Source organism: Mus caroli, unplaced genomic scaffold, assembly GCF_978045245.1.
Source record: "Mus caroli unplaced genomic scaffold, Mus_caroli_1 scaffold_2, whole genome shotgun sequence".
NCBI lineage: Eukaryota > Metazoa > Chordata > Mammalia > Rodentia > Muridae > Mus > Mus caroli.
Genome location: NW_028227257.1, coordinates 23,427,584 through 23,453,939, shown reverse-complemented (window position 1 = coordinate 23,453,939; position 26,356 = coordinate 23,427,584). Strand labels below are relative to the sequence as shown.

The following is a 26,356-nucleotide window of genomic DNA, read 5'->3' as shown; positions in this document are numbered from 1 at the left end:
GGTTTCTATTTGGTGTTCTTTAGGTGTGGTTTTTCTATTCCTGAGACAGGGTCTCATGTAACTCCAATTTTTAGGGAATTTCCAAATATATTATGGCAGCTGTTATAGAACTCACCGTAAGCATATTATCTGACCAAATCCCATTCCAATGCATAAAAACAAACAGCTAAGGATAAAATAATGCATTAAGAAATCGAGATACTTGGATAATCACCTAAGAAAGTATCAGACAAATCGCACTGAACAAAGCTATTCAAAAATATACCACATTAAAAATTATTCTGAGTGTAACAAGTGCTTTTCCTTCAATATTTCCTTCAAAGATAAAGGGAGTTTTCTTTTAGTAATTTTCAAAGCCTTTTCCTTGTATTTCTTCCCTATAAACAAGTATAACCTGACATAATCTAAGAACTAGTAAGTCCCAGCTAGCTACCTAAAATGTAAGGCAGAACTGCTTAAGAAACACAACAACAGTATACATGAAAGTCATAAAAAAAACATCAACCCAATTTATATAACTGAAGAGGGCGAGTGACAGGAGCCAGAGTAAAACCAATCTGAGTTGCAGACCAGACAGCTCGACATAACAGCCAAAGCTACACAACGAAGCCCTGTCTCAAAACAAAAGCAGAACAAGTATACAGAAAAGTATAAAGAAAAGTTAAGAAAACACCTGAGGGGAATTACTGACAGATTTTGAGTACTAAAGACCAAACAAACAAGTAATGAAATCTTTCACTTTTGATAATACTGCTAATCATTTACAAATAACAGTACAAATGTACCAGATGCTTAAATTTCAAACACATTTAATTCTCACCTAAAATTGACATGTTTCACACAGGATTTTTTATATTAAAAAAGAGAAACCAATAAGCAGTTTAAAGTTGGCAGCAGGGCTGGAGTCATGGCTCAGCAGCTAAGAGCACTGCTCTTCTGGTTTGTTTTGTTTTTGTTTTTTGAGACAGGGTTTCTCTGTATAGTCCTGGCTGTCCTAGACTCATTCTATAGACCAGGCTGGCCTCAAACTCAGAAATCTGCCTGCCTCTCTCTGCCTCCGCAGTGCTGGGATTAAAGATGTATGCCACCACCACCCGGCCTGACTGGTCTTCTGAAGGTCCTGATTTCAACTCCCAGTAACCACACGGTGGTTCACAATCATCTGTAATGAAATCTGACTCCCTACTCTGGTGTGTCTGAAGACAGCCACAGTGTACTTACATATAACAAATAAATACACCTTTAAAAAATAAAACAGGGCTGGTGAGATGGCTCAGTGGGTAAGAGCACCCGACTGCTCTTCTGAAGGTCCGAAGTTCAAATCCCAGCAACCACATGGTGGCTCACAACCACCCGTAATGAGACCTGATGCCCTCTTCTGGTGTGTCTGAAGACAGCTACAGTGTATTTACATATAATAAATAAATAAATAATCTTTAAAAAAAGGTGTTAGTTTTTAAAAATAAATAAATAAATAAAATAAAACAAAGTTGGCAGCAAACTAGAAGAGTAAAATACGTTTTTCTTTCTTGATTTCAGAAAGACATAAAATCATGGCCTATTGGCCATATATATGGCCACGATTACATGATGCATGTAATTAGAACAATTCATAACCCTGTTCTTGGCTTGATAATATACGCAAGTACAAACCAATCAGTAAAACATTATCACAAAATGTAATATACATATAATTCTAAACTCAAGGAAACATGAATGCACTGATGCATGAGTATCAGAAGAGGCCTAAGATCTCGACTCACACTGAGCCACCGTGAGGAATTGCAATTAGAACAGTCAGTGCTATTCCACAGGGCCCACATTGTGATGTTTTAAGTCTGTAGGCTAACAAATTTTACTTTATATATATATATATATATATATAAACCTTACAGTTAGATAAAACCATGAAATAAATATACGAATAAGTTCTGGTTTTCTATTTCAAGTGTCAAAGACAGCATGTTAAGCTATTTCTTTACCAAGAATCAAACAAGTAAAGCTATGAATGAAAAAAAAAAAAATCTAGCAATCCACAACAAACATAACCATAGACAACTTTTCTTCTTTCACTATTAAAAGTACAATGGTTACAATATATGGCAAAACTTTATGAATACGATAATTAACAAATTACATCTTTGCATATTTAATTGTATTTAAAACAGAGATCAAAATATAAGCAACTCACCTTCGGTCTGTTGGGAAAGTCGTGTTTGCAAATCTATAACAAAAGAGAATTCTACAGCTCAGTGCAGGAACAATGAAGAGCCTCAACTAACAGGGTAAATGTCAGGAAAGTATTAATAAAAGAGGACTTCAACAGCAGGGTTTGTTTAAAGCAAATTAGTAACACCTGGCAGCAAAACCTCCTTCCCCATTCCTCATTTACAAGGCTTTGGGACCTTTCCTTTCCTGTTATGCTAGAGAGATACTACTGTATTCCTAATACATCCTTCCCTATGTTGTGTTCCATTACCATACCACACTTAGGAATAATGGGAAATGGGGAAAAAGGAGCAAACCAGTCAGAAAATATACAAAAATCCCTGATTGAGAATTCAATTCCAAGTACTTGGGAAATAAAATTTTATACTTAATTTCAGTAAAAATTCAGTATTTCAGAAGCTTGTATTAATACTGTAGGTGTTACAAAGACACACATTCAAGAGCTAGGATGATGTACACTAATTTTAAATTCAGCATTATCCACTGAGAAAGACATCATTCCAAAAATTTGGAACATCTTTTTAAGAACTTCTAAGAATTAACCTGTCAATGATTCTTATAACAGGTTCACAATTTGATCAATGTTAATTTTCTCAAATACCATGAGAACTTGCGTTTCTATCCAGGAAAGCATATCAAACCTATCAGACATGTAAAGAAGACTACAGGAGCTGGGAAACAAATGAAAGCACAAAATAGGTGCGGCCCTAGCAATAGTGGGACTGAGGGAGGAAATGCTATCTATTGAGGATAATCTGCCTGATCTGTATATAGTGAATTTCAGAACAGCCAGGGATAAATCATAGTGAGACCTTGTCTCAACCCAACAAAAAACAAAATCCTGTATGACCTCAAAGTGATCATAGTTAATGAACATATTCAATTTGGGACATGAATAAGGAAATCTAAACCTTATGTTTGTTTATTTTACTGGGTTAAAACATTAGGCGCCGGGCAGTGGTGGCGCACGCCTCTAATCCCAGCACTCCGGAGGCAGAGGCAGGAGGATTTCTGAGTTCGAGGCTAGCATAATTTATGTATGCTAGGTAGAACCAATATGAGTAACTTAAAATACTGTTTAAAATACTGTTTCTTTTTACACATAATAGGTAAATTATACACATATCAGGGATTTATGCTATTAAGTACAAGTAACTTTGGTTACTTCCACTATATATTAGGAAACAAGAAACAAATTGTGGAACACTGCTCTAATCCTAACACTCAGGAAGGGCAGGAGAATTCAGTTCAATGCCAGAGTTAGCTACAGAAGGTATCTCAAGGGCATCTTGGGCTATACACATTAAGAATCTAAATCCCTACTATACATCAAAAAGACAGCAAATGGGAAGTCCAGAAGACACAAGAGTAAGGGAAGAGGATGGTTCTCAGTTACTAAATACAGAACAAAGCGAAGGATGACCAGGGATATCAAATAACATCCAGCCTCAGGATTGAGTATCTGGATATAATGCTAGTACATAAACAGGTAGACTGCCATTCTACATATGGTACATATTCTACATATTGTAGAAGAATACAACAACACAATGCACATTAGGCTCTATTGGCAGAGGCATAAGGGAAGTATCTTCTATCAAAATAATTAAATGCATTTAAAACAGCTATATCCACTGAAAGAGGGACCCCTGCAAGGGTAGCCAGTGCCCTTACCCCATGAGCCTTCATTTATAGTTCCTACATGAGAAATTATGAATGGCAGCACTATGAACAGGTGATATTGATTGCTCTAGTGTAATGAATGTCTACAAACAATTATTCTGCATGAAATTTTGAGCTTGATTGAAGAGAAGCAGTAAGGTAAACAATTATTTATTTTCATTCATTCATTCATCTTTTGATTTTTTTCCAAGACAAGGTTTCTCTATGTAGCCCTGGCTGTCCTGGAACTCACTCTGTAGACCAGGCTGTCCTGGAACTCACAAATCCACCTGCCTCTGCTTCCCAAATACTGGGATTAAAGGCATTGCGAAACCACTGCCTGGCTAAATAATCCTTTTCTTTTCCTTTTTTTTTTTTTTTGGTTGGTTTTTGAGTCAGGGTTTCTCTGTAGAGCCCTGGCTGTCCTGGAACTCAATTTGTAGACCAGGCTTGCCTCGAACTCAGAACTCAACTTGCCTCTGCTTCCAGAGTGCTGGGATTAAAGGCATACACCACAACGCCTGGCTTAAATAATCATTTTCTTTTTTTTTTTTTTTTTTAAAGATTTATTTATTTATTATATGTAAGTACACTGTAGCTGTCTTCAGACACTCCAGAAGAGGGTGCCAGATATTGTTGCGGATGGTTGTTAGCAACCATGTGGTTGCTGGGATTTGAACTCTTGGACCTTTGGAAGAGCAATCGGGTGCCCTTACCCACTGAGCCATCTCACCAGCCCTAAATAATCATTTTCAAATCAAAGTTTCTCTACATAGTTCAGGATCAGGTAGATCAGTCTGGCTATGTCCTAACCCCTAAACCACAAGAATTAGCTACCATAAAAGGTATACACGTCTATACTTGGCCTATGATTATCATCATCATCATCACCACCACCACCTTTTTAATGATTTTCAAGACATCTTGATTGCCCTAGATTTTCATTCTGGTTGTCCTAGAACTTATCGTGTAGACCAGGCTTGGCCACAAATTCAGGGATCACTCTGCCTGCCTCCAAAGTGCTGGGATTAATGGTATGCACCTACAGAGCCTAGACCATTAGTTTTCTTAAATAATTATTATCTTATCTTTATTGATGTGCAAGTGAGTGTGAGCCATATGTGTGCTGTTTAGAGGCCATTAGAGGGTGTGAGATTCCCTGCAATTAGACTAACAGGTAATATAGCTAACACTTGTGCTAGAGGCTAACAGAACTGAAATCATCTAGAAGAAACCACGCCTAGTCATCTAAACATTGAGTACTCCAAATTATTTCTGAAGACAGTTCACTTCAATTAAAAAAAAAAAAATATCAGTATGTTGACTAGTTATCAAAATAAATCATAATAGGTAATGTTTAAAAAACTGACAAGCAGAAACACAGGTAACAGATACTTGTGTTGAGCTGAAGACATTTTATTTACAGAAATATCTCAATGCTTACTTTTCCACCTTCATCATTCATGTTGAAATTGTTTTCAGAACATGCTTTAGCAAGCACAAGAGGTTTTGGGCACAAAATCTCACAAGGTCTCACTTTGAGAAACTTTAGAACACAAATTGCCATACTTAGAACTTCTGGAGATTTGTGGCACAATATATAAAAGTTTAACAACAGGGTCGTACTCCTTCATCCTGCTAAAGTTGGTATTTTACAGGGTCCTCACCATCATTCCTGGATAAAATGTATCCTTTATGTATTACATATAGTTCTAATTATGACAGGCCTAACAAATGAAATACAACCTTAGATCACAGATTTAGGGCAACATGTTTAAGATTTTTGTCTTCATGTATGTATGTGTATTGTGTGTGCCTGTGGCCTGCAGAGGTTAGACAAAGACATAAGTGTGCCAGTACTGGAATTATTAGATTGTTGTAAGCACCTAAGAGCACCTAAGTTATTCCCCTGAATAACTGCCTAAATTAGCACTTTTCCTCTTAAGTCCCTTGTCAAGATATTTTATCATAGAAACATAGGGAAAAAATTAATTTTTTTTATTACTGGTAATGCAAATGTTTAAGCAAAACTTAATTTTGCGAGATTTTATCTCTTAACACTAACAATTTATCTATACATAGTGTGTCACAGAGTGCTCTGGATGGTTGTATTTAAATATAATAATAAACCTACTCTTTGCAATCATTAAAATGCTAGAAGTACTTAATGAATTGAATTCTCAGTTAGTCCTTTGAAATGCAAAAAAATTTGGCATATTTTCGAATTAGGTGAAAATACAATGATTTCAAATTAGAAAGGATTCAATTCCTACCTGCCACAGCACCAAATGCCAGAGAGCCACTCATTTGTAATGCTTGTTGTGCGGCAGGTGGAATCTGCAAACCGGTACCTGTAAGAGAATAAATCTTCAATTACTATGTTAACAGCAGAGATAAACCAAATACTGGGAATTCATGTGGTAAACTCAAGGGGTGTCTGCAATGTCTCTGCACTAACAGACCTACCTTCCTACTACCAAAGATGATAACCTGTAGTACTCTTTAGTACCCATGTATGGTATAAGGATAAGACGTTTTCCCCTCAAGTACCGCTCTGACCTCCCCAATCCATGTTGTGCCACTCATATACCATCAAAATAAATATACATGCACACAAAATAAAGGAAATAATAGTAACTTTCTCTAAAAAATTGTAAAAGCCAAGGAAAATAATCACAATCCACTTCTTAAGGAGTCTGGTGATATATAAATCAAAAAAAAATCTAGTGTTTCCATATACCAAAATGAGGACAACATAAGACAATGGAAAAGATAACTATGTATTCCTATACATAAACATTAATACCAAAATATAACAATATTTTTTTCCATTTTGTAGTTTGCATAGCTAAATTTCCTTTCTACCACTATGATAAATCAATAGCTCTATTGAAGACTTACCCTCCGCAAGTCTTGCCATTAACTGAAGACGTCCAGTTGTTCCCAAGTCAATTCCAGTCCTTTCTAGTTCATCACTGTCCAAAAATGAACTAGCACTCGAAGCATCAGTTCGTTCAGTAACGTGACCAACTTTCATTGGTCTCCCAGCTAACTCGAATCCATTAAGTTGTTCCAAAGCCTTTTTGGCACATTCGGAGTCAGAAAACTAGAATAGACAGCAGAATTTTTAACTTATTAATATGTGTTTATATTATTACAGAGAGATCTAATATTTACTGAGAAAGTGCAAAAAAATACCTGAATAAATTACAATATATGTATAAATTTAGACCATTATTACTTTTTTGTTTTGTTTTTCAAGACAGGGTTTCTCTGTGTAGCCCTTGGCTGTCCTGGAACTCACTTTGTAGACCAGGCTGGCCTTGAACTAAGAAATCCTCCTGCCTCTGCCTCCCAAGTGCTGGGATCAAAGGCTTGTGCCACCACGTCGGGCTTAAACCATTATTTTTGTGGAAGGACAGCTTAATGAACATGGGAACTTTGAAACCTTCTTAATTTTTAGGCCAAGTGTCATTTTGTAACTTTTTGCATGGAACTCACTGTGAAGAAGAGGGTGGCCTTGATTGAGTTCCAACTACCTAGAGTCCCAATTTCTGGGATTAAAGGTGTAACAATAGGTCTAGAAGCCTGAATTTATAAAAGAATTTTAGTGTCCCGATTGGAAAAGGACATGTTCCTCCTAGAAACTTCTAACATTATCAGCCCACCCACTAAATTTAACAAAGCTACCTCTCACATCTTTCATTGAGATGTGATCTTTCATTGTGGCCTCAAGATATATTCCACTACCTTTAATTTCCCCAGAAATCTTGACAGTAACGGGAGATATGGCTGAGTGTTTAAAGACTACTTGCTATTCTCTTCCTGAGGACTAGTGTTCAGTTCTAAACATCTATACCGTGTTGCTTAAAACCACCTATAATTACAATTCTAGGTGATCTCATGCCCTTACCTCTTTATGCACCTGAACATACACGTGTCATACACACATTTACACATAAAAAAGACAATCATGGCTCATGCCTTTTGGGAAGCAGGTCCTCGAATTTATTTGCAGTCTGAGTTACATAATTCCATCTTGTTAAAAGATTGGGGGAATGGGAAGGTTAATGGCCTCTTTATCTACCTCCTGTGTTACCACAGATGAAAGGTGAGTACTGATATAACTAGTTATATTGAACCAAATCTTCATGCTTAAAACAAGGACATTATTAACTGGACTATGTATTCCCAAACTCCTGTGCATTTATCAATTTTTAAGATCCAGAAAAAGACAATACTGTCCTGGGGTCAGTAATTATAGCAAACTCATAGGTGTTCAAAAAGCCATGTATAATACAAAATGAGCTAAAGTGACCAGGTGTGACACCAAATGTATCCCTAGTTTTTGCTAGGCTAAAATTATGTATATCTAAGTTCAGGGAAAGCTTTATGTCCTTATATACATAAAATAAATAAATCTTTAAAACTTGGCTGTAACCATGCCTATTGTGGTAGCTTATGCCTTAATTCTATCTAGGACTGGCTACTAAAGTTAGGCAAGATACGTCTTGGAAGATTATAGACTTTAATAGGTAAGAATGAGTGTAAGACAGGCATGGCATTCTGACTTTACTCTTAGCACTATAAAGGCAAAAATGTCATCTCAAAAAAATGTTTTTGCCAGCCTGGCCTACATGGAGAGTTATACCCACAGTTTTGTTTTTGTTTTTTTTTTTCGAGACAAGGTTTCACTGTATAGCCCTGGCTGTCCTGGAACTCAGAAATCCACCTGCCTCAGCCTCCCGAGTGCTGGGATTAAAGGCATGCGCCACCACACCCGGCTATACCCACAGTTAAACTGAGAAACAATGACATAAAAATAAATAATATAGCACATCTAGGTGGATGTGACAACCTTAGACTATATGAATACTTATATGAACATATCAAAATAAACAGTACACAGATGTAAAATTAATAAGAACATGTAGTCATGTTTAAAAATGAAATCACTTGAAAACACTAATTCTTCATTCCGAATTACCTGTAAACCATACTCAAAACTTGTTAGATTTTACAAAAGACAACTACTTACTGTAATAAATCCATATCCCTTAGATCGACCAGTTTCACTATCCATCATGAGCTGAATACTTTCAATCTAGAATTAAAGGCATAAATTAGACAAAATTACTCCTTGAGTTAGTTTTGAAAAATCTAGAATATGCTTTAATCGTCTAGGACTCAAGAGATTACAACAATGCTTTACATAACACACACACACACCCCGCTTTGGACGAGAAAAATATGAAAAAAAAAAAAAACAGAAGAAAAATGTATTTACCCTTCCAAAAGGTTCAAAGATCCCCCGAAGCATGTCTTCAGTTATGTTAAAGTGTAATGAGCCTACATAGAGCCTCATAGGTCCAGCACTTCCCTTTTGTAAATTGTTTGCCATTGCAGCAGCTCTATTTTTTTCTGCCTATAAACAAGTAAAACCCACGTCAAAAAGTAACACAAAGCAGGCATACATGCAATAACAAAAGGGTAATGCAGAAACTTTAAGTCATCCCAAATAAAATTACAATTATCATTGCAAATAGTCAAGGCTTAGAAAACATTTGGACTAGAGAAAGGGAAAGAGTGCTTTGGATAGACTGGTTTGTCTAGTCCTGTGGAATGTTTGGAGAAAGGATGGTGCTGTACCATATAGTGAATGTCATTGATGGCACTTAATTGCACTGAAAGGCCTTTGTGGGCATGTTATGTAAACATTCCAACACCAACCTATACATCTAAATTATGCACACAATTTTCTATTTTAACATTTTAATAAAGTTTAAAGTATATATGCAGATATACACAAATCTATACAGTAGTTATATACAAAATTATACATGTATGTATAAAATTATACATACATATAAAAATTATTTTTATACAAAAAGAAAATTAATATAAAACTAATAAACCAGTGCAGCTGGCTTTGTGCTATCAAAAATGACAGACAAAAAATTAAAACTAGTCCAGTTCACAGCTTAGTGCTTACCACCCACTGAACACAAGATTTCTTTTCAAGATTTACATTGGCATGAGATGATCTGAGGCAAATTGATGGCAATCCTCCTGCATAATACTCCTAAGTACTGACACTAGTGTTAAGTGGTACAACATCCAGCTCAATGACAAACCTCTAAATCAAGTTACCTGTGATGCCTGAACTATGATTGGCACTCCTAAAACGCGTTGGCCAGTTAATCCAATTGCTAGAGGCACTGAACTGACATCAACAAATTCCACATATGCAATTCCTTTGGAACGTCTTGAATTTCTATCAGAAATCATTCTCACATCTCGAACCTAAGATGAAAACAAATGTAATTATAATTACTATTCTGTAGTCATATAATCCAGTACAAACTACACACATAATTTCTTCAACATATAATCAGAAATACTGTCTCAATACACATCCCCATTGCTTAAACATCATTGTGCAGATCAAACTAGCCTTAAATTCACATAAATCTGGAAACTTCTGCCTCCTAAGTTGCAAGAATGAAATTTCAGATATGGTGTTGGCACAAGTTTTAATAAAGTAGGCAGAAGTGGATCTGAATTTGAAGACTAGGCTACCCCACACACTGAGACTAAATAATCAGTAATAGATGTACATGATGGTGTCTTCCTGCACTCCTAAGCCTAGTCTAGCCAGGTTTACAGAAAGACATTCCCGGACTATCTATAGAATAAAACTCAGTAATTAAGATAGAGATATCAGTGTTTAACCCCATCTACTAGGATTATATTACCCACCTAAGACTTGCCCCTCTAATAAATGAGGTAAATTATTGGATTGTCTTTGAGGAAAGTGGTTTAATTGTGTGTTAGGGCTTTAACTGTTCAATCCTTCCATCATGGAAGGATTGGAAAATGTTATCAGCTTATGATTAACTTTTTTGATACAAAATAATAAATGATGATATTGCCAGGTTGTCCTGTAACTCAAAACAGCAAGCCTGCCTTAAACTCAAAGGACCAATTACACAGAAGGTGCAAGAGAATGGTCTGAGGCAACACAGTGGTAAGCAGTGGTTAAAGGCTCATGAAACCATATGCTACTTTTTTGGATATTTGAGAAGTTACCTTTCCAACTGTAGAGAAAAACTCTTCCAAATCTCGAGGTCGAATTCTTGCTGCCAGTTGCATGCAGAAAACAGTCCTTGCATCCCTTTCCTCAGGAGTGAGATTATCAATAGGTTCCCTAACAAAAGGAAACCCATAAAATTAACTTTGCAGGCTTTTTTATTTGGACACAGGGACTAATGTATTATGGTTGTCCTCAAATCCCCTCCCCTTGTTTGTTTGTTTCCTGAGAATATTTCTCTGTGGAACTCTGGCTGGACTGGAATTTTCTCTGTAGACCAGGCAAGAATCAACCTGACCTCTACCCTCTTTCAAACCAAGAGCTGGAAAAGTTGCCTGCCACCACAGCCCAGCTCCAACTCCTTTCTAAACAAAGGTCCTTGGATATTCCTGTATATATATACACATATTTATGATATGTATACACACATACATATATTTAGCTGACATGTCTCTAGTGTATTCCTGAGTGTATACAAAAACAGTACTCATTCCGAGCTCATGAAGATCAGAACCATCAAAACTGGAATTATAGATGATTGTTAAATGCAATTTAAGTGCTCAAAATTGAACTGAGGCTTTTTCAACAGTCAAGAACTCACAATCACAAAGTCATCTCTACAGCCCTTATCTTCAATTTATCTTTCCTGTTTTTAGTTCTCAGGTTGTGGGATTATAGACCTGCTTCATTGTAGGCAGTTGTAGACATAATACCAAATTTTAAACCAGTAAGGCAACCACTTTTACATCAGTGCTTCACATCTTTGTTCTCTTCTGGGGTTTGAGGCCCACACTGCACACATTAGGCAAATGATCTACAGTGAAGCTAATTTCCAGTCCTGTCGTAATTTTTAATGTATAAACTTCAGTAAAAGTGTAACCAAGGGGCTAGAGAAATGAATCAGCATTTAAGGGCATTTGCTGTCATGCAGAGGCTATGCTCTATTCCCAGCATGCATATTGTGAAATTCCAGTTCTCTTCTCATCTCCAGAAACCATCAGGGATATAGTGCACATAATACAAACATGCAGGAAAAACATTAATTTAAAAATAAGTTTCGAGGCAGAGGCAGCCAGGGCTACACAGAGAAACCCTGTCTCGAAAAACCAAAAAAAATAAAATAAATAAATAAATAAAAATAAAAATAAGTTTCAGGGCTAGTGAGATGGCTCAGTAGGTAAGAGCACCCGACTGCTCCTGATTTCAACTCCCAGCAACCACATGGTGGCTCACAACCATCCATAACGGGATCTGACTCCCTCTTCTGGTGTGTCTGAAGACAGCTACAGTGTACTTATATATAATAAATAAATAACTCTTTAAAAATAAATAAATAAATAAGTTACAGACGGGCTTGGTGGCACACTCCCAGTACTTGGGAGGCAGAGGCAAGCAGATTTGAGTTCCAGGATAGCCTGGTCTACAGAGTGAGTTCCAGGACAGCCAGGGCTACAAAGAAAAGCCCTGTCTCAAAAAAACCAAAAACAATAATAGTAATAATAATAAGTTTCAATTAATTGTCAACTTTTAAGTACACTTAAATATATACAAAATGTCCACACTACAAAGTTTACTTCCTTTGATAGAGAAAAATCATTCTGCTAATCAGACTGCAGGACACCAGGTGCAAACAACTGTCCTCACATCACCAAAGTGGTTATTTCTCCATATTAAAGTGAAGCCTTCACAACTGAAAGACAAATTCCAGGAATGAACAAAATTTGCATAATGGATATTCCCACCAAAAAAAAATTAGAAAACACAGGGCAGTGGTGGCACACGCCTTTAATCCTAGCACTTGGCAGGCGGACTTGGCATCGTCTACACAGTGAGTTCCAGGACAGCCAAGGCTACACAGAGAAACCCTGTCTCAAAAAACTGAAAGAGCCGGGCGTGGTGGCGCACGCCTTTAATCCCAGCACTCGGGAGGCAGAGGCAGGCGGATTTCTGAGTTCGAGGCCAGCCTGGTCTACAAAGTGAGTTCCAGGACAGCCAGGGCTACACAGAGAAACCCTGTCTCGAAAAACCAAAAAAAAAAAAAAAAAAAAAACTGAAAGAATTTTATGATTAGAATACATCTAGTAACAAGTTTAACAACTAGGGGACTGGCTAAGCTTACCAAAGACCAGGGTTTCATTTCCCAGCACCCGAATGCTGCTCAAAAATATTTATCACTCCAGTTCCAGGAAATCTAACACTTCCAAAGGCCTAGGAGGGCACCAGGCATGTTATACTGCATAAATATGTGTAGAAACATATATTCCTGAACATGAAATAGTCTTTTACAAAAAAATAAGTAAGTTGGGCATGATCAAACAGAGTTAACCCAACACTATCGTGGCTCGGGCAAGTGAAATTGAAGGCCTGGGTGAGCCACAGGGAATGTTCCAAGTTTCCTATGACTACGAAGGGATACCATGGACCAAAAAAAAAAAAAAAAAAAATTCATTGGGCTGGAGAGATGGTGTATTAGGTTAAGAGCACTGACTGCTCTTCCAGGGATCTTGAGTTCAATTCCCAGCAAAGACATGGTGGCTCACAACCATATAATTGGATCTGATGCTTTCTTCAGGTGTGCATGAAGATTGGTTCAGTGTACTCATGTACATAATGAAAATAAATTTAACATATTCTAGTTAAGGTCAACCTGGTTAGTGAAGTATACCAGAAGACAAAACTGTGCTCTGAAGCAAAATTATTCATTATACAGTTGGAAACTTTCTGAGGCATAAACAGATATAACCATTCAATTTGGTAAGAATCACAAGATGAAATGTACTTTTCATGCAACAGTTTCAAGTAGTGAAACTAATGATTGTTATTTTACTATGAGAATAGTTACTAAATGTTACTAAATAATTCCATACGAAATGAAGCCTATTTAGCTGGGCAGTGTTGTTGCATGCCTTTAATCCCAGCACTTGGGAACAGAGGCAGGCAGATTTCTGACATGGAGGCCAGGTGGTCTACAGAATGAGTTCCAGGACAGCCAGTGCTACACATAGAGAAACCCTGTCTCAAAAACAAAAACAAACAAACAAACAAAATTAACAAAAAACAAACAAAAACAAAAAACAAGAAAACAAGGTTTATAGAACTTTACTAGGAAAAAATTAAAAAGGGTGAAAGAAAAAAAGCTAACAGTTACCTCACAGGGCTCTTGTCTTTCCTGAATGGACTTTTGCTTCGGGAACGTCTTCTGCTACAAGGATAAAAAGTTTCACAAGTTACCCAAACAAATCACATTAGTTCCTTGAAATATAATTTAAACAATCCAGAAGTATGTTTAAAAACCTTAATTTGATGCTATGAGGCAACCCAATCTTTCCTCGGATGGCACTGTTAAATTTTGGTCCGGAGCTAAAAAAAAAAAAAAAACAAAACAAAATTATACTAGTTACAGGTTTTGGGTGTGTTGCGAAGATCAACTTCATGGGCTCCCCAACAATTGTAACACTGTTTACACTGCTTCTTTTCTACCTCAAACTATATAGAGGAAGGAACAGAACTTAGAAAAATCATGACTTAATCCAGACCTGTAGCCCTTGTTTTTCTATCCTGGACCAGGTTCAAGGTACAAAGAACCAAAGTTGCAGCCTCAAAAACTTTTTTTGTTTCTCTGAGTAGCCTGGCTGTCTTGGAACTCACTTTGTAGACCAGGCTGGCCTCGAACTCAGAAATCTGCCTGCATCTGCCTCCCAAGTGCTGGGATTAAAGGCCTGTGCCACCACTGCCCGGCAAGACAGGGTTTCTTTGTGTATCCCTGGCTGTCCTGGAACTCACTCTGTAGACCAGGCTGGCCTCTAACTCAGAAATCCACTGGACTCTGCTTCCCAAGAGCTGGGATCAAAGGCGTGTGCAACCACTGCCCTGCAAGACTTTTTGATTCTAAAAAAAAATCTATCACATCTACTCTCAATCATATAATTATGAGCACGAGCCTTTAAAAAAACAAAAAATACAGTAAAAATACTTGCCTCTGTACTTTCTCATCCCAAAGTGGTTTAGTATGTAATTTTTAAAAAGTATGCACATGTACATACACACTATACATTTCATTCAAAAACTTTTGACAGTGTCTCATAAAATCCAAGTAATACCTAGAACTGTTATTTCTCCTGCCTCAAACTGAGATTTCAATGTTGAATTACAGACCTCAATCCCTTATTCATCTTTTTCTTCCCTTCCTCACTGCCTCCCCCTTCTCAAGGCAGGATACAGACTTAACTATACTGGAACTCACTATAGTCCAGACTCAGAGATCCTAACTGACTCTGCCTTCTCTGTATTGATTTTAAAGGTGTATGCTACCACAAGCACCCAGGCTTTTTGTTTTTGTCTTTTAATTTAACACAGGTTCTCACTGTCTTTTCTGCTGGCCTAGAACTCACAAAGATCCTGTCTGACTAGTGCTGAAATCAAATGTGTGCCACCTTGCCCTGTTTCCATGTAGTGATACTTTTACGATTCAAAGAGAAGTTTCAGTTCAGTTCTGGAATATACCTGATCCACAGACCAACACCAGTATTGCAAAAAAATAAGAAAAGAGGGTTTTTTTTCACAGTAACTAAATCATAATACAAATAATTTTTGTACCTTTTTAAAGATAAAGCTTACTTCTTAAAGGATCATAAGATATATATGTCCCATAGTGTTCATGGTCATTAAAGAGGGCTGGCTCAGTAGATAAGAGCACAGGTTGCTCTTCCAGAGATCTTGAGTTCAATTCCCAGAAACCACTTGGTGGCTCTTGTCCTTCAATAATAGGGTCTAATGCTCTTCTGCCATACAGGAACACATGGAAATTGAGCACTTATGTATAAATAAGTTCTTAAAAAATTTACATTTAGTTTTAAGAAAAACTAGGTCAACTTATAATCAAGTTGTTTCAAATAAAATTCTTCTGTCCCCTCTAACTCAGACTTTTTTTCCCCGAGACAGGGTTTCCTGGCTGGCTTCAAACTCATAAATTCCACCTGCCTCTGCTTCCCATGTGCTGGGATTAAAGGGGTGTGCCACCAATACCCGGCCAGACTTTCTTTTTAAAAATAGGGTTCATATGCCTGACTTTTCTTGCAATTCACTTTGTAGATCAATGTGGGGTGGAACTTAGCAGTGATCCTCTTACTTTGCCTTTCTAATCCATAATAGTAAGACAATTGTTGGACAGATTACTGGCCATTGAAGTACATATAAATACTTAACAAGCTATATTTCCCCTTCAGTTATACATAATACAGAAAAGTATTATTTGAGACAGGGTGTAATTAAAAATACAGTCTGTAGGGCTGGTGAGATGGTTCAGTGGGTAAGATCACCCGACTATTCTTCTGAAGGTCCGGAGTTCAAATCCCAGCAACCACATGGTAGCTCACAACCATCTGTAACGAGCAGTGTACTTATATATAATAAATAAATAAATAAAACTTTTTAAAAAAGAAAAAAATACAGTCTGTAAACCAGGATGGCCTTCTACTAACAGATCAGCATCTGCCAACCTGACTATATTTCTCTTGGTTATAAAACTGCCTAGCTAACCACCACAAGGTTCAATTTAAACCAAAACAAGAAATATTTAAATTAATTTAAACTTGAATAAGAAACAGCCATAAGTAATAGCTTCTCAAAAAAAGTATTCCGGTGCTGGAGAGATGGCTCAGCAGTTAAGACTGCTCTTCCAAAGGTCCTGAGTTCAATTCCCAGCAACCACATGGAGGCCCACAACCATCTGTAATGGGATCTGATGTCCTCTTCTGGTCTGTCAGAAGGTAGGCACTGCACTAACATACGTGAAATAAATTAATAAAGCTTAAAAAAACAAAAATAGCATTCTGATTTTTAAAGCATCTGTCCCCTATTTAATTCACCCCAGTTAAGAAAACTTACAATTTTAGCCGGGCGTGGTGGCGCACGCCTTTAATCCCAGCACTTGGGAGGCAGAGGCAGGCGGATTTCTGAGTTCGAGGCCAGCCTGGTCTACAGAGTGAGTTCCAGGACAGCCAGGACTACACAGAAGAAACCCTGTCTCGAAAAACCAAAAAAAAAAAAAAAAAAAAAAAAAACCAAAAAAAAAAAAAAAAAAAAAGAAAACTTACAATTTTAAAGACTGTAATTCGAGGAAAGGAACAAAAAAATTTCTAATATATAACTCAGAATTAAAAATAGTCTCATGGGGGTTGGGGATTTAGCTCAGTGCTATTGTGCTTGCCCAGCAAGCAAAAAGCCCTGGGTTTGGTCCTCAGCTCCTGAGAGAGAGAAAATAAGAATAAAAATAGTATCATAGCAGTACTACCAGCATGAAGTCTATAATGTAAGGCAATTAACATAAACCATAAAAACAAACACAGAGGGGCACCCAGACTTAGGTACACACACTAGACTACAAAGGATCCAGAATCCAAACACAATTAACTTCAGTTATACCAGTATCTGATGAGTATTTTGTTGACTTATAAGTTTATGTTTAAGTGTATTCTTTTTTTTTTTAAAGATTTATTTATTTATTATATGTAAGTACACTGTAGCTGTCTTCAGACACTCCAGAAGAGGGCGCCAGATCTCGTTACGGATGGTTGTGAGCCACCATGTGGTTGCTGGGATTTGAACTCTGGTCCTTCGGAAGAGCAGTCGGGTGCTCTTACCCACTGAGCCATCTCACCAGCCCCTAAGTGTATTCTTTTATTGTTTTCTTTTTCTTTTTTCTTTTTTTTTTTTGGAAACAGGGTTTCTCTGTGTAGCCCTCACTTTGTAGACCAGGCTGGCCTCAAATTCAGAAATCCACCTGCCTCTGCCTCCCAAGTGCTGGGATTAAAGGCGTGTGCCACCACGCCCGGATAAGTATATTCCTTAACAAAAAAGCTCAGTGGCTGATTCAGTTGCTCATCTCTAATTTCAAGTCTAAACTACTTAAATCTTGTAAACATATTGGGTAAAGGAAATAAAGCTTTTGGCTTAGCTGAAATCTATACTGACTGACTGGCACCTGGCAACATACAAGCATAAATACTTTCAAAAATAATTTTAAAAGGTGTGCTTAGTAAAGAATTAAAGACTCATTTAATCCTTGCTTAGAAATGCAGTTTCTTCACTAAGCTGTTAATACAGGTTAAAAAAAAATTTTTTTTTACTTTTTTCAAGACAGAGTTTCTGCGTGTGGCTCTGGCTGACCTTGAACTTAAAGATCTGAATGTTGGCACTAAATGCATTAGCCATCATATTGCTAGCCAAGTGCATATTTTTTTAACAGCTGTAATGAATTAATTCTACACTTGTTTAAATAATACATATAAATTCCAGTAACTATCTTCAAAGCCCTTTCAATTTACTCTAAAACCTTATATAGAAATAATAGGAGTAATGAGTCTAAAAACTGAATTTCAGCTAGCTACAGCAACACACCAAGATTTTTTCTTTTTTCTTTTTTTGTCCAGACAGGGTTTCCCTGTATAGCCCTGGCTGTCCTGGAACTCACTTTGTAGACCAGGCTGGCCCGGAACTCAGAAATCCACCTGCCTCTGCCTCCTAAGTGCTGGGACACCAAGATTTTCTTATAACTGATTTACCTACCTGTACTTTTCAGTTCATAAACTTTAGGCTTTCTCTATCAAGCACTCGAGTGCTTTGGTTTTTTTGGGTTATTTTTTGTTTTGTTTTTTTGGTTTTTCGAGACAGGGTTTCTCTGTGTAGCTCTGGCTGTCCTGGAACTCACTCTGTAGACCAAGCTGGCCTCGAACTCAGAAATCCACCTGCCTGGGATTAAAGGCGTGTGCCACCACTGCCGGGGGAGTGCTTTGTTTTAATTTGGACTGTAATACAATTGTAACTTGTGTAGAAAAATCTGCTAAGTCTGGTAGATTGTCCATTTTATGTATGAGTCTACATACTGTGCGTTTTCCTTACTAGCTTCAATGTCATTATCCTTAATTAAGGACTTATTCATTCCTATTACTCCAGTTAAATTGCTATCTAAACACATGAAACAACAGTCCTAATAACATCTACATACTAGGGACTTCTGTAGCGGCCTCGGAATCTTCTATCCCGACTGCGTGAGCGGCTTCGTCTCCTTTCTTTGCTTCTACTTCGTTTCCGCTCTCGGCTTTTGCTCTTTTTCCTTTCTCTATCTCTACTCCGTTTCCGTTCTTTACTTTTGCTTCTTTTTCTCTCATGACTACGACTTCTGCTCTTGCTTTTTTTTCTCCTGAGGAGGGAAAATGTACCGTTACGTGCTGGTTTAAATACCAACCAATATATACTTTCTTCTATGGTTAAAATGTTTATTCTTTTGTTAATGTATTTTTACCACTGTACAATGGTACAAAAAAAAAAAAAAATCACACTTTAGGGAAAACAATTCCTGAGTTCCAGACTTAACATCCCAACCTTTGCTTCATGTTAACTGAAGATAGTTAATTGAGAGACAGGATTAAGAGGAAGAATTTGCAATCATCTCCTGAGGCAGCTACAGCTTGAAAGAAGAAACAGGACTTGCTGCTAAGTAGAAAACCAAGCCTGAACTTTAAAAAAATTCAAGTTTAACTGCCATTCACATAACAGACCAACTTGTATTATGGTGATTTATAGGCTATAGGTTATGTTACACCATGTTCACAATCAAATAGTAATTGTCATATAAAATTTTTCCATTAACAATTTAGTTTAAGTCAATTTTGATACTGTATACATTTAAGAATGTTTTATACTTTTCAAAACACAATATACATATCATTTTGCTTTTTATGGGCAAGATTACAAGAATAAAGGATCCTAAGAATGCAGTAAAATTCACTCTCACAATTCAAGATTTTACTGTAACCACTTAAAGCTATTATGAAATAGAAAATGCCCTTTTTAAGCTCGTTTACATAAGCCTGTAGGATGCAATTAAACCAATTTGACCTTCCTTCCTTGGAAAGTTTAAAAAAAAAAAAAAGCCAGTTATCTTTCCACTCACTTCTGGGTTCCTCACAGTATTTCACCCACTGGTTTAACAATTAAACCTTGAAATCTGTACCTCTGTCATAACCCAAATTAGAGGTGCCTTCAGATATTTCAATGTAAATTGAAATGTTTCAAAATATGTTTACTCCACCAAAATGTCCATTTGTAAGTGGTTTGAGATCTGAACATTTTGACAACTCTACATCATTAGGAAAATTAATGAGCTATTTAATTTGTATCAAAGCAAAGTTAAGTTAGCACAAGAACAACTGAGGTGTGCCTCAGAGAACCTGTAAGCAGGTCATCTTAGAGTGCATTGAAAATAGAAAATGAAGACACCCACCTTCTGGAATCTTGAAACCCACACTCCAATCACAAGGAGATGGAGAGCTTTCCAAGGAGGCAGAAACTTTGTCTAAAATTTCAAGATAATCCACCTGACTGTCAGAAATATGCTAGGTAGCACATGACAGAAAATTAGGCTACACTCATTACTTATATAGTAGTCACAGCAACTCCAATGCTCAGGAAGGCCAACAATTAACATTCCAACTCTGATGTTTCAAACTCTGACACTACCTCTTAGGACTAAAGAATTCTGAGATGGCTAAAACCATATCTTACCTACATTACTTCTAATTAGGGGATAAGGTTAAAATTAATTCCATTCCTCCAAAAAAATGGGACAGTAAGTGTTGCTCTGCTCCAACATGGCCGATAGCAGAGTCGATCTGCCTATAATTACCTCTCATAGGCCCCCCAAACTTATTCCAAAAGTTAAAACAAACAAAAAGGCTAATTTTTACTCAACGTCTTTCCAGACTTTTCCTAAGCAAATGCCCACCCACATCTGAAGGCAACCCAAGATAGGTAAATAGACAACATACTTAGAAATCAGAAAATACAATCTTCCATATAAAAGCCCAGATAAGACTGTTACAAGAAACCAACATACTTCTTAGAACAAAATCGAGCATTAGAAAACATTTTTCAACTAAAGAAATGGTCATAAATTCCATCCTAATAGTCAAATCCTGTTACAACTTAAATGGGACTTTCCCAAGTCTTTAGTGGCAGTGGAATTTTGTACTGAACATCATTGAAGTAAATGGTCCACTGGGCCTTTGGACTTTTTGGTTATATGGCCTCTGCTGTAAAGGTGTTTTGCTATAACTGGATTTGACCTCTTCCATGTAAGAAGATCTAAATTTTAAATGCAAAGTATTCTGGAAAATAAGAAAAAAAATAGAAAAGTCATTTATTCCAAAATTTGATAATCGACACCACAGTAGCCAATATATTTTTAACTGTGCCATTTTACTGTTATCCTTTTCTAATTCTTTAAAGACTAAACAAAATGGAATTTGATTTGAGACTGCAAAACTAGTTACAGTAACAAATGCTTCCATGAGGGGTAACCTCAGATACTTGGGAGGCCTTGACAAACTCATTGTTAAAATTTTAAAACTCTTCAGAAAATAGGCTACATTAAACATTGATCCCTTCACTACTGGGATACAAACAGTGTAGGACAAATCACATTTCGTTTCTATACTTAGCTACCTGTCAGAATGTAGTTTCCTCTCCTTACCACCTTGCCAGCAACAGTATCTCCAACATTCAATGGCTTTAAATTCAATAGTAGTAGCATGAACCACATAAAAATGACATCTACCTTAGGTTAACATAAATTATCTTAAAATAAGAGCAGGTATTTGTGTTTCATCTATCCCAGAGTTAAATATTTTCTTCTACATTATGTTCATTACTTTTAATGGCATGTTCTTTCAAATCACCAGGTTAAAAACTTTGTGACTAAATTAAGCAATCACCTAATTTAAATCAGCTGTAACTTAAGTCAGAAATATTTTGGAAATTTTAAAGATATTACTAAATGAAGTATGTAGGAAAGCTCCTCATAAAACACTTATATTAAAATTGCCCAACCGACTATACAGCAGAACACTCTTTCATTGAGCACTTATTGCTCTAATTCCTCAAAAAAAGCTTGGTGATCTTTAATGAGTTTAATAAAGGATTAAGAGTACAACCTGAAGATATTATTGGGATCAAGTGATGTTAGAAAACACTGCAAAATTTGCATTCAAGTTTATCCTCATCCTTTTGAACTTAAGAAAAAAAATCTTTTCTAAGTCACTAGACCAGAGTCTAAAGTGAGTAATTTTTATAAACTGCTCAATACCTGTTGTTGGGTTTTCTTTTGGCCATAAAACCATGGAACTGAAACTTTAGGAAACTCAATTCAGAAAAGATTAAAAATGCATGCTATGAACCCTGTTAACTATTCCCAATATCCACTTTGGTGGATTTGATTAGTGAGAAACTATTAGTGATTCCCACCCTAAGCTTGTACAACGAAAAAGTTTCCATAAATTAGACCTTTCTTTTCTCTTACTAACAGTTAATACATGATCTAAAAAATCCAGCTGTAATTTATGATCATTTTGCCTCATCTTAAGTGAGAAAATTATAAGCATGAACCACAACACCCAAAGCACATTTTAAAATTAACCCCTTACCACATTTAGATTACAAAATCTTTGCTTGGCAAAATCTAAGCAATCCACATCAAACAATTTTCTCATCTATTTTATGAAATCATATCAACCTACCTAACAAAGTTCTTGTGAGGATGACTGAGGTAGTTATTATGAAGCACTTTGAGCTCTTAGGAGGAAAAGAGCCAAAAAAAAAACCAAGTAAGTGGCTATTTTGTCTTTGTTTCTCGTTAAGTATTATGTGGTCATGATAATGACAAAATGTTTTAGTATGGCATTATAAACATAGGCTAGGACCTCTTGATGCACATGACCATTATCATGTTAAGAATTACTAATCTGAACTGAATAGTAATTTCACAACAGCCAAAAGGCTCCATCCTTGTAAATTGAATCCTGTTTTTTCTATACTGAGTCTGCAGCATGTAGTTATTTCAACCTAGACATCTATCTCAAATATATTACATATTCTTAGTGGTCTCCTTGGATATACTAGAGATAAAGGCCCAAGGAAAGAAAGAAAAAAAAATCCCATCAAAAACTATTAAGTATGCTTTCATTACTATCAAAGCAGCCTTTAAGCAGCAAAAAAAGAAACTCATAGCTGGTTCCTTTAGTGAATGAAAACAGTACTTTCCATGGCCTTGATATTATCTTTTTCTATAATGTCCTCGAATTCAATGATTCTTATCACCTCTCCAAAAATTAAGCCAAAGTTACCAAATTTAAAACATTACGGAACTCAAGAGAATCATGGGAGAATGGAGGGCAAAGTGTCAAGATGGTCTTTGAAACCATATCCTGTAGTCTACATTTCACAAAGTCCACGGCTTTATATCCCGAAGGACTTTCTCATCTCAAATGTTTTGAACAGTTTTCTACACCACCAGTGACAATGCATGCATGCAAACTGCTATTTTCACCAACTGGTCAAAGAATGATGAGTGCTGACTTTTACTGTGATACCGAAAGAAAACCACACGTTTGATGCTTAACCACAAGAATAGATTTCCACAAGGTTAGTTCCCACCCCCCCAGGTTCCTTAGTCAAACTTACTTTTTGCTACGTTCTTCATGGCCGTTAGCACTGTTCAACTTGTTCTCATCCTAAGCAAGGTTGATAGAAGAACATCATGAGGACGAAGTGGTAACATTTCAAGTTGTCAAAGGGTAAAGGGAATAGGAATAAGAAAATACAAGACAATTTTAAAACTAATTACTTATTTAGCTTAACATGGAAGGCTATAAAAAAATTTAGATGGTATACGTTTAACCACTTTGTTGCTAATAATTAAGTCATCAAGAAACAAAAATTAAAATCTTTCTACATTTAATATGTTATATTATACTTTCTTACATTGTTTAGGTATTAAATAAGTCATCCGGAATTACAATGTTGAAGTGGTTAAAGATTTCTATGAAACATGAAGTCATTTTGAGTTTTATTCCATGTGCTATTGTCCCTTTTGTCGGTACCATGGCTCTATTTCTGCCTAAGCCCCAAGTGGCCATGCTAGCAGCCAGCCACTATCGATTTCCTGTGACCGATGCCATTCCTGAGATCTTCGCCCATTTCCGTTGGAGGGTTGGGACTGTAAGAGCTTGATGCCACCTCTGTCACACATCTCGCCCTGAAGCAAACAGGGATTCACACTGCTTTAGTAATGTTGACTCCCAAGAACCCAAGAAAAGTTAATTAATAATCCACCAGTCCAGCCTAAACATTTCCTACTTCCATACCTGTTTACATGGAATTATATCCAAGTTAAACTAAGACAAGAAACATTAAAACAGAAAGTATGGTTTCAAGAATCTAGCATTACAAAATTATACTATTTAAAGCTATCAGAATTCATCCAAAAGGCACCACATGGTCGTGCTACACTCCAAGACAAACGTATTATTTTTAAACGGTTTAAGCGCAATGTTTTTATTCCACAGTTTGAACACATCACCAATAGTAGGATCTCTAAGTTACCAGGCTTAAGGTCTGAGACACCAGCGACAATGCATGCATGCACACTGCTATTTTCACCACCAACTGGTCAAAGAATGAAGAGTGCTGACTTTTACTGTGATACCGAAATGGGTCATATTGTATTACTGGCCAAAATACTTCCTTTCTCGTTTTTAGTGTGAAAAACTATGGTAGGGCCTAATTAAAAACAAACACTATGGAGAACAGTAAAACAGTCATCAAGTGACTCTAAGCTGTGATACTGTCTCTTGACTTTTATTTTCTTTTCTCTCTTCTGTTCTTTTTCTTGGTTTTTTTTTTTCTTTTTTGGCAATTTCTATTCAGGGATCCAAGAATCTTAATAATTATTAACTGAAAAGCAGATCAATACCTGCCTGTTTTCAGGTTTACTATCACCAGTCTTATATCTATTTATATAAAATAAAATTTAAATCTCACCCATTTCTTCTTTCAAGACTCCTAAGATTTCCTTGCCAGAGACTGGTTGTAATTTATTATTCTTGGACCCCTGCAGTTTTCCCAAACCACTACATTCACCTTTTTGCTATACCAAACTGGAGCTGGTAATTCTGAGTCATTTTACCTAGGGGACCACGGTACAGCGATAAGTCACTCAATTACTACCTTATGATTGACAGTTCACACTGGAATCAAAGGTGAATTCATGGGAGTAGAGGTGAGATATCGTTAGGCAAGTCTACAAAGAGAGATAGATGGGCATTTATTCATCACGCTGAAGTGAAACTACTGCACAATATTATTACATCAATAGCATATATTTACTTTTGTAAGTTACACGTAATGCATCTCTGATAAGGTAATCAAGAGGGCTCCGGGAAGGTTAGTTTACATTTCAGCAGTAGTTTCGTGAATAATGCTAAATTAAGAAATATATTAAAGCTCACTAGCGTGTTTTCTCACCTTCTTGTAAGGGGCCTCAAGCATGGCTTCAATATCAATATCGTCTGCCATTTTCTCTACTCGCCTGGGGAAGAACAAGACAGTCCTGTAAGTACACCAGCAATTCTGCTAAAAAAATAAGATAAAATGTCTCCTTGACCTCCAACCCTCAAAGCCTGAGAAAAATCCTTTGAAAACGCTACGATGGCTAAAATTGTGCGACGCCGGTCAGACAAGCCTGTCTTGGGTAAGCCAATGTGTCACGTTCCTTGTACCTAAGACAGGAGGAGGACTCCAGGTCAGAGTTCAAAAACCCGCCCGCGAGCGGCTAAAAGCGCCCCCGGGAAGGATGCAGCGGAGCTCTTCCTCGCTGCACAAAAACCGCGCTGCCATTTTAGCGGCGGAGGGAGACTCCCTCCGCTGGGAGGGGTTGTGTACCACGGCGGCGTTCCACCGGCGCCATGTTGGGAGGTCGCGACCAGCCCCGGCCCTCGGAAGGACAGATCTTTATCTGACCGAGGTCAGCACCGAGGTCCCGGCCGCTACCAAAAAGGCCCACGGCATCCTTGCCCGAGATGAAGGGCACGGCCGGGAAAAGGTGACCCCACCGTACAGTGAAGGCTCCCTCCCCCTCTGCGCGCCGAGCAAAGCGGCGAAAAGCCTCGGCATCGCGGAGCACCCAGCTCGGGCAGGCCGCCCGCTCCTCGCCGGACGCGACGCCCCGTACCTGTGCGGGCTTCCGCGCGCCTGTGCTCGCCTCGGGAAGTCGGCTGCCGCCGCCGCCGCCGCCGCTGCTGTCGCTAGTGTTAAGCCACTAGGCCCAGGCCGCGGTACCGCCCAACCCGAATATCGGGCCCCGAGGGCTTCTAGGCCCAAGCGAATCTAAAAGAAACAATGGGATTAAAGGAGCCCGCGACGGAGAGCAGGGCAGCGGCTTCGGCAGCTCAGGATCCACCCCTGCGACAGCGTCGGCTAGCTCCCTGAAATGGCGGCCGCTGCTCCTCCGTACTCACAGTCACCAACACATACACACACACA

At 37.5% G+C, this 26,356-nt stretch overlaps 1 protein-coding gene across 8 annotated transcripts in view; it reads right to left on the bottom strand.

The window, feature by feature from the left end:
• Rbm39 (RNA binding motif protein 39) overlaps window positions 1-26,356 on the bottom strand; it is a 31,552-nt gene extending 5,196 nt beyond the window's left edge. Inside the window, exons 1-14 of one of the 8 annotated variants that reach the window (XM_085832944.1) lie at window positions 26,046-26,356; window positions 25,340-25,403; window positions 23,498-23,547; window positions 22,555-22,609; window positions 18,987-19,181; window positions 14,276-14,341; window positions 14,130-14,183; window positions 10,981-11,098; window positions 10,042-10,194; window positions 9,179-9,316; window positions 8,930-8,995; window positions 6,793-6,997; window positions 6,165-6,242; window positions 2,192-2,242 (exon numbers count right to left, since the gene is read on the bottom strand). In XM_085832944.1, coding sequence (XP_085689070.1) covers window positions 2,192-2,242; window positions 6,165-6,242; window positions 6,793-6,997; window positions 8,930-8,995; window positions 9,179-9,316; window positions 10,042-10,194; window positions 10,981-11,098; window positions 14,130-14,183; window positions 14,276-14,341; window positions 18,987-19,181; window positions 22,555-22,609; window positions 23,498-23,516 — 1,198 coding nt within the window. In that variant the 5' untranslated portion in view covers window positions 23,517-23,547; window positions 25,340-25,403; window positions 26,046-26,356. Of the gene's footprint in view, window positions 1-2,191; window positions 2,243-6,164; window positions 6,243-6,792; window positions 6,998-8,929; window positions 8,996-9,178; window positions 9,317-10,041; window positions 10,195-10,980; window positions 11,099-14,129; window positions 14,184-14,275; window positions 14,342-18,986; window positions 19,182-20,264; window positions 20,337-20,808; window positions 21,125-22,554; window positions 22,610-23,497; window positions 25,116-25,339; window positions 25,404-26,045 lie in introns of those variants that run through there. The other 7 variants (XM_085832947.1, XM_021156145.3, XM_029474474.2 and 4 more) reach the window with 7 other exon arrangements.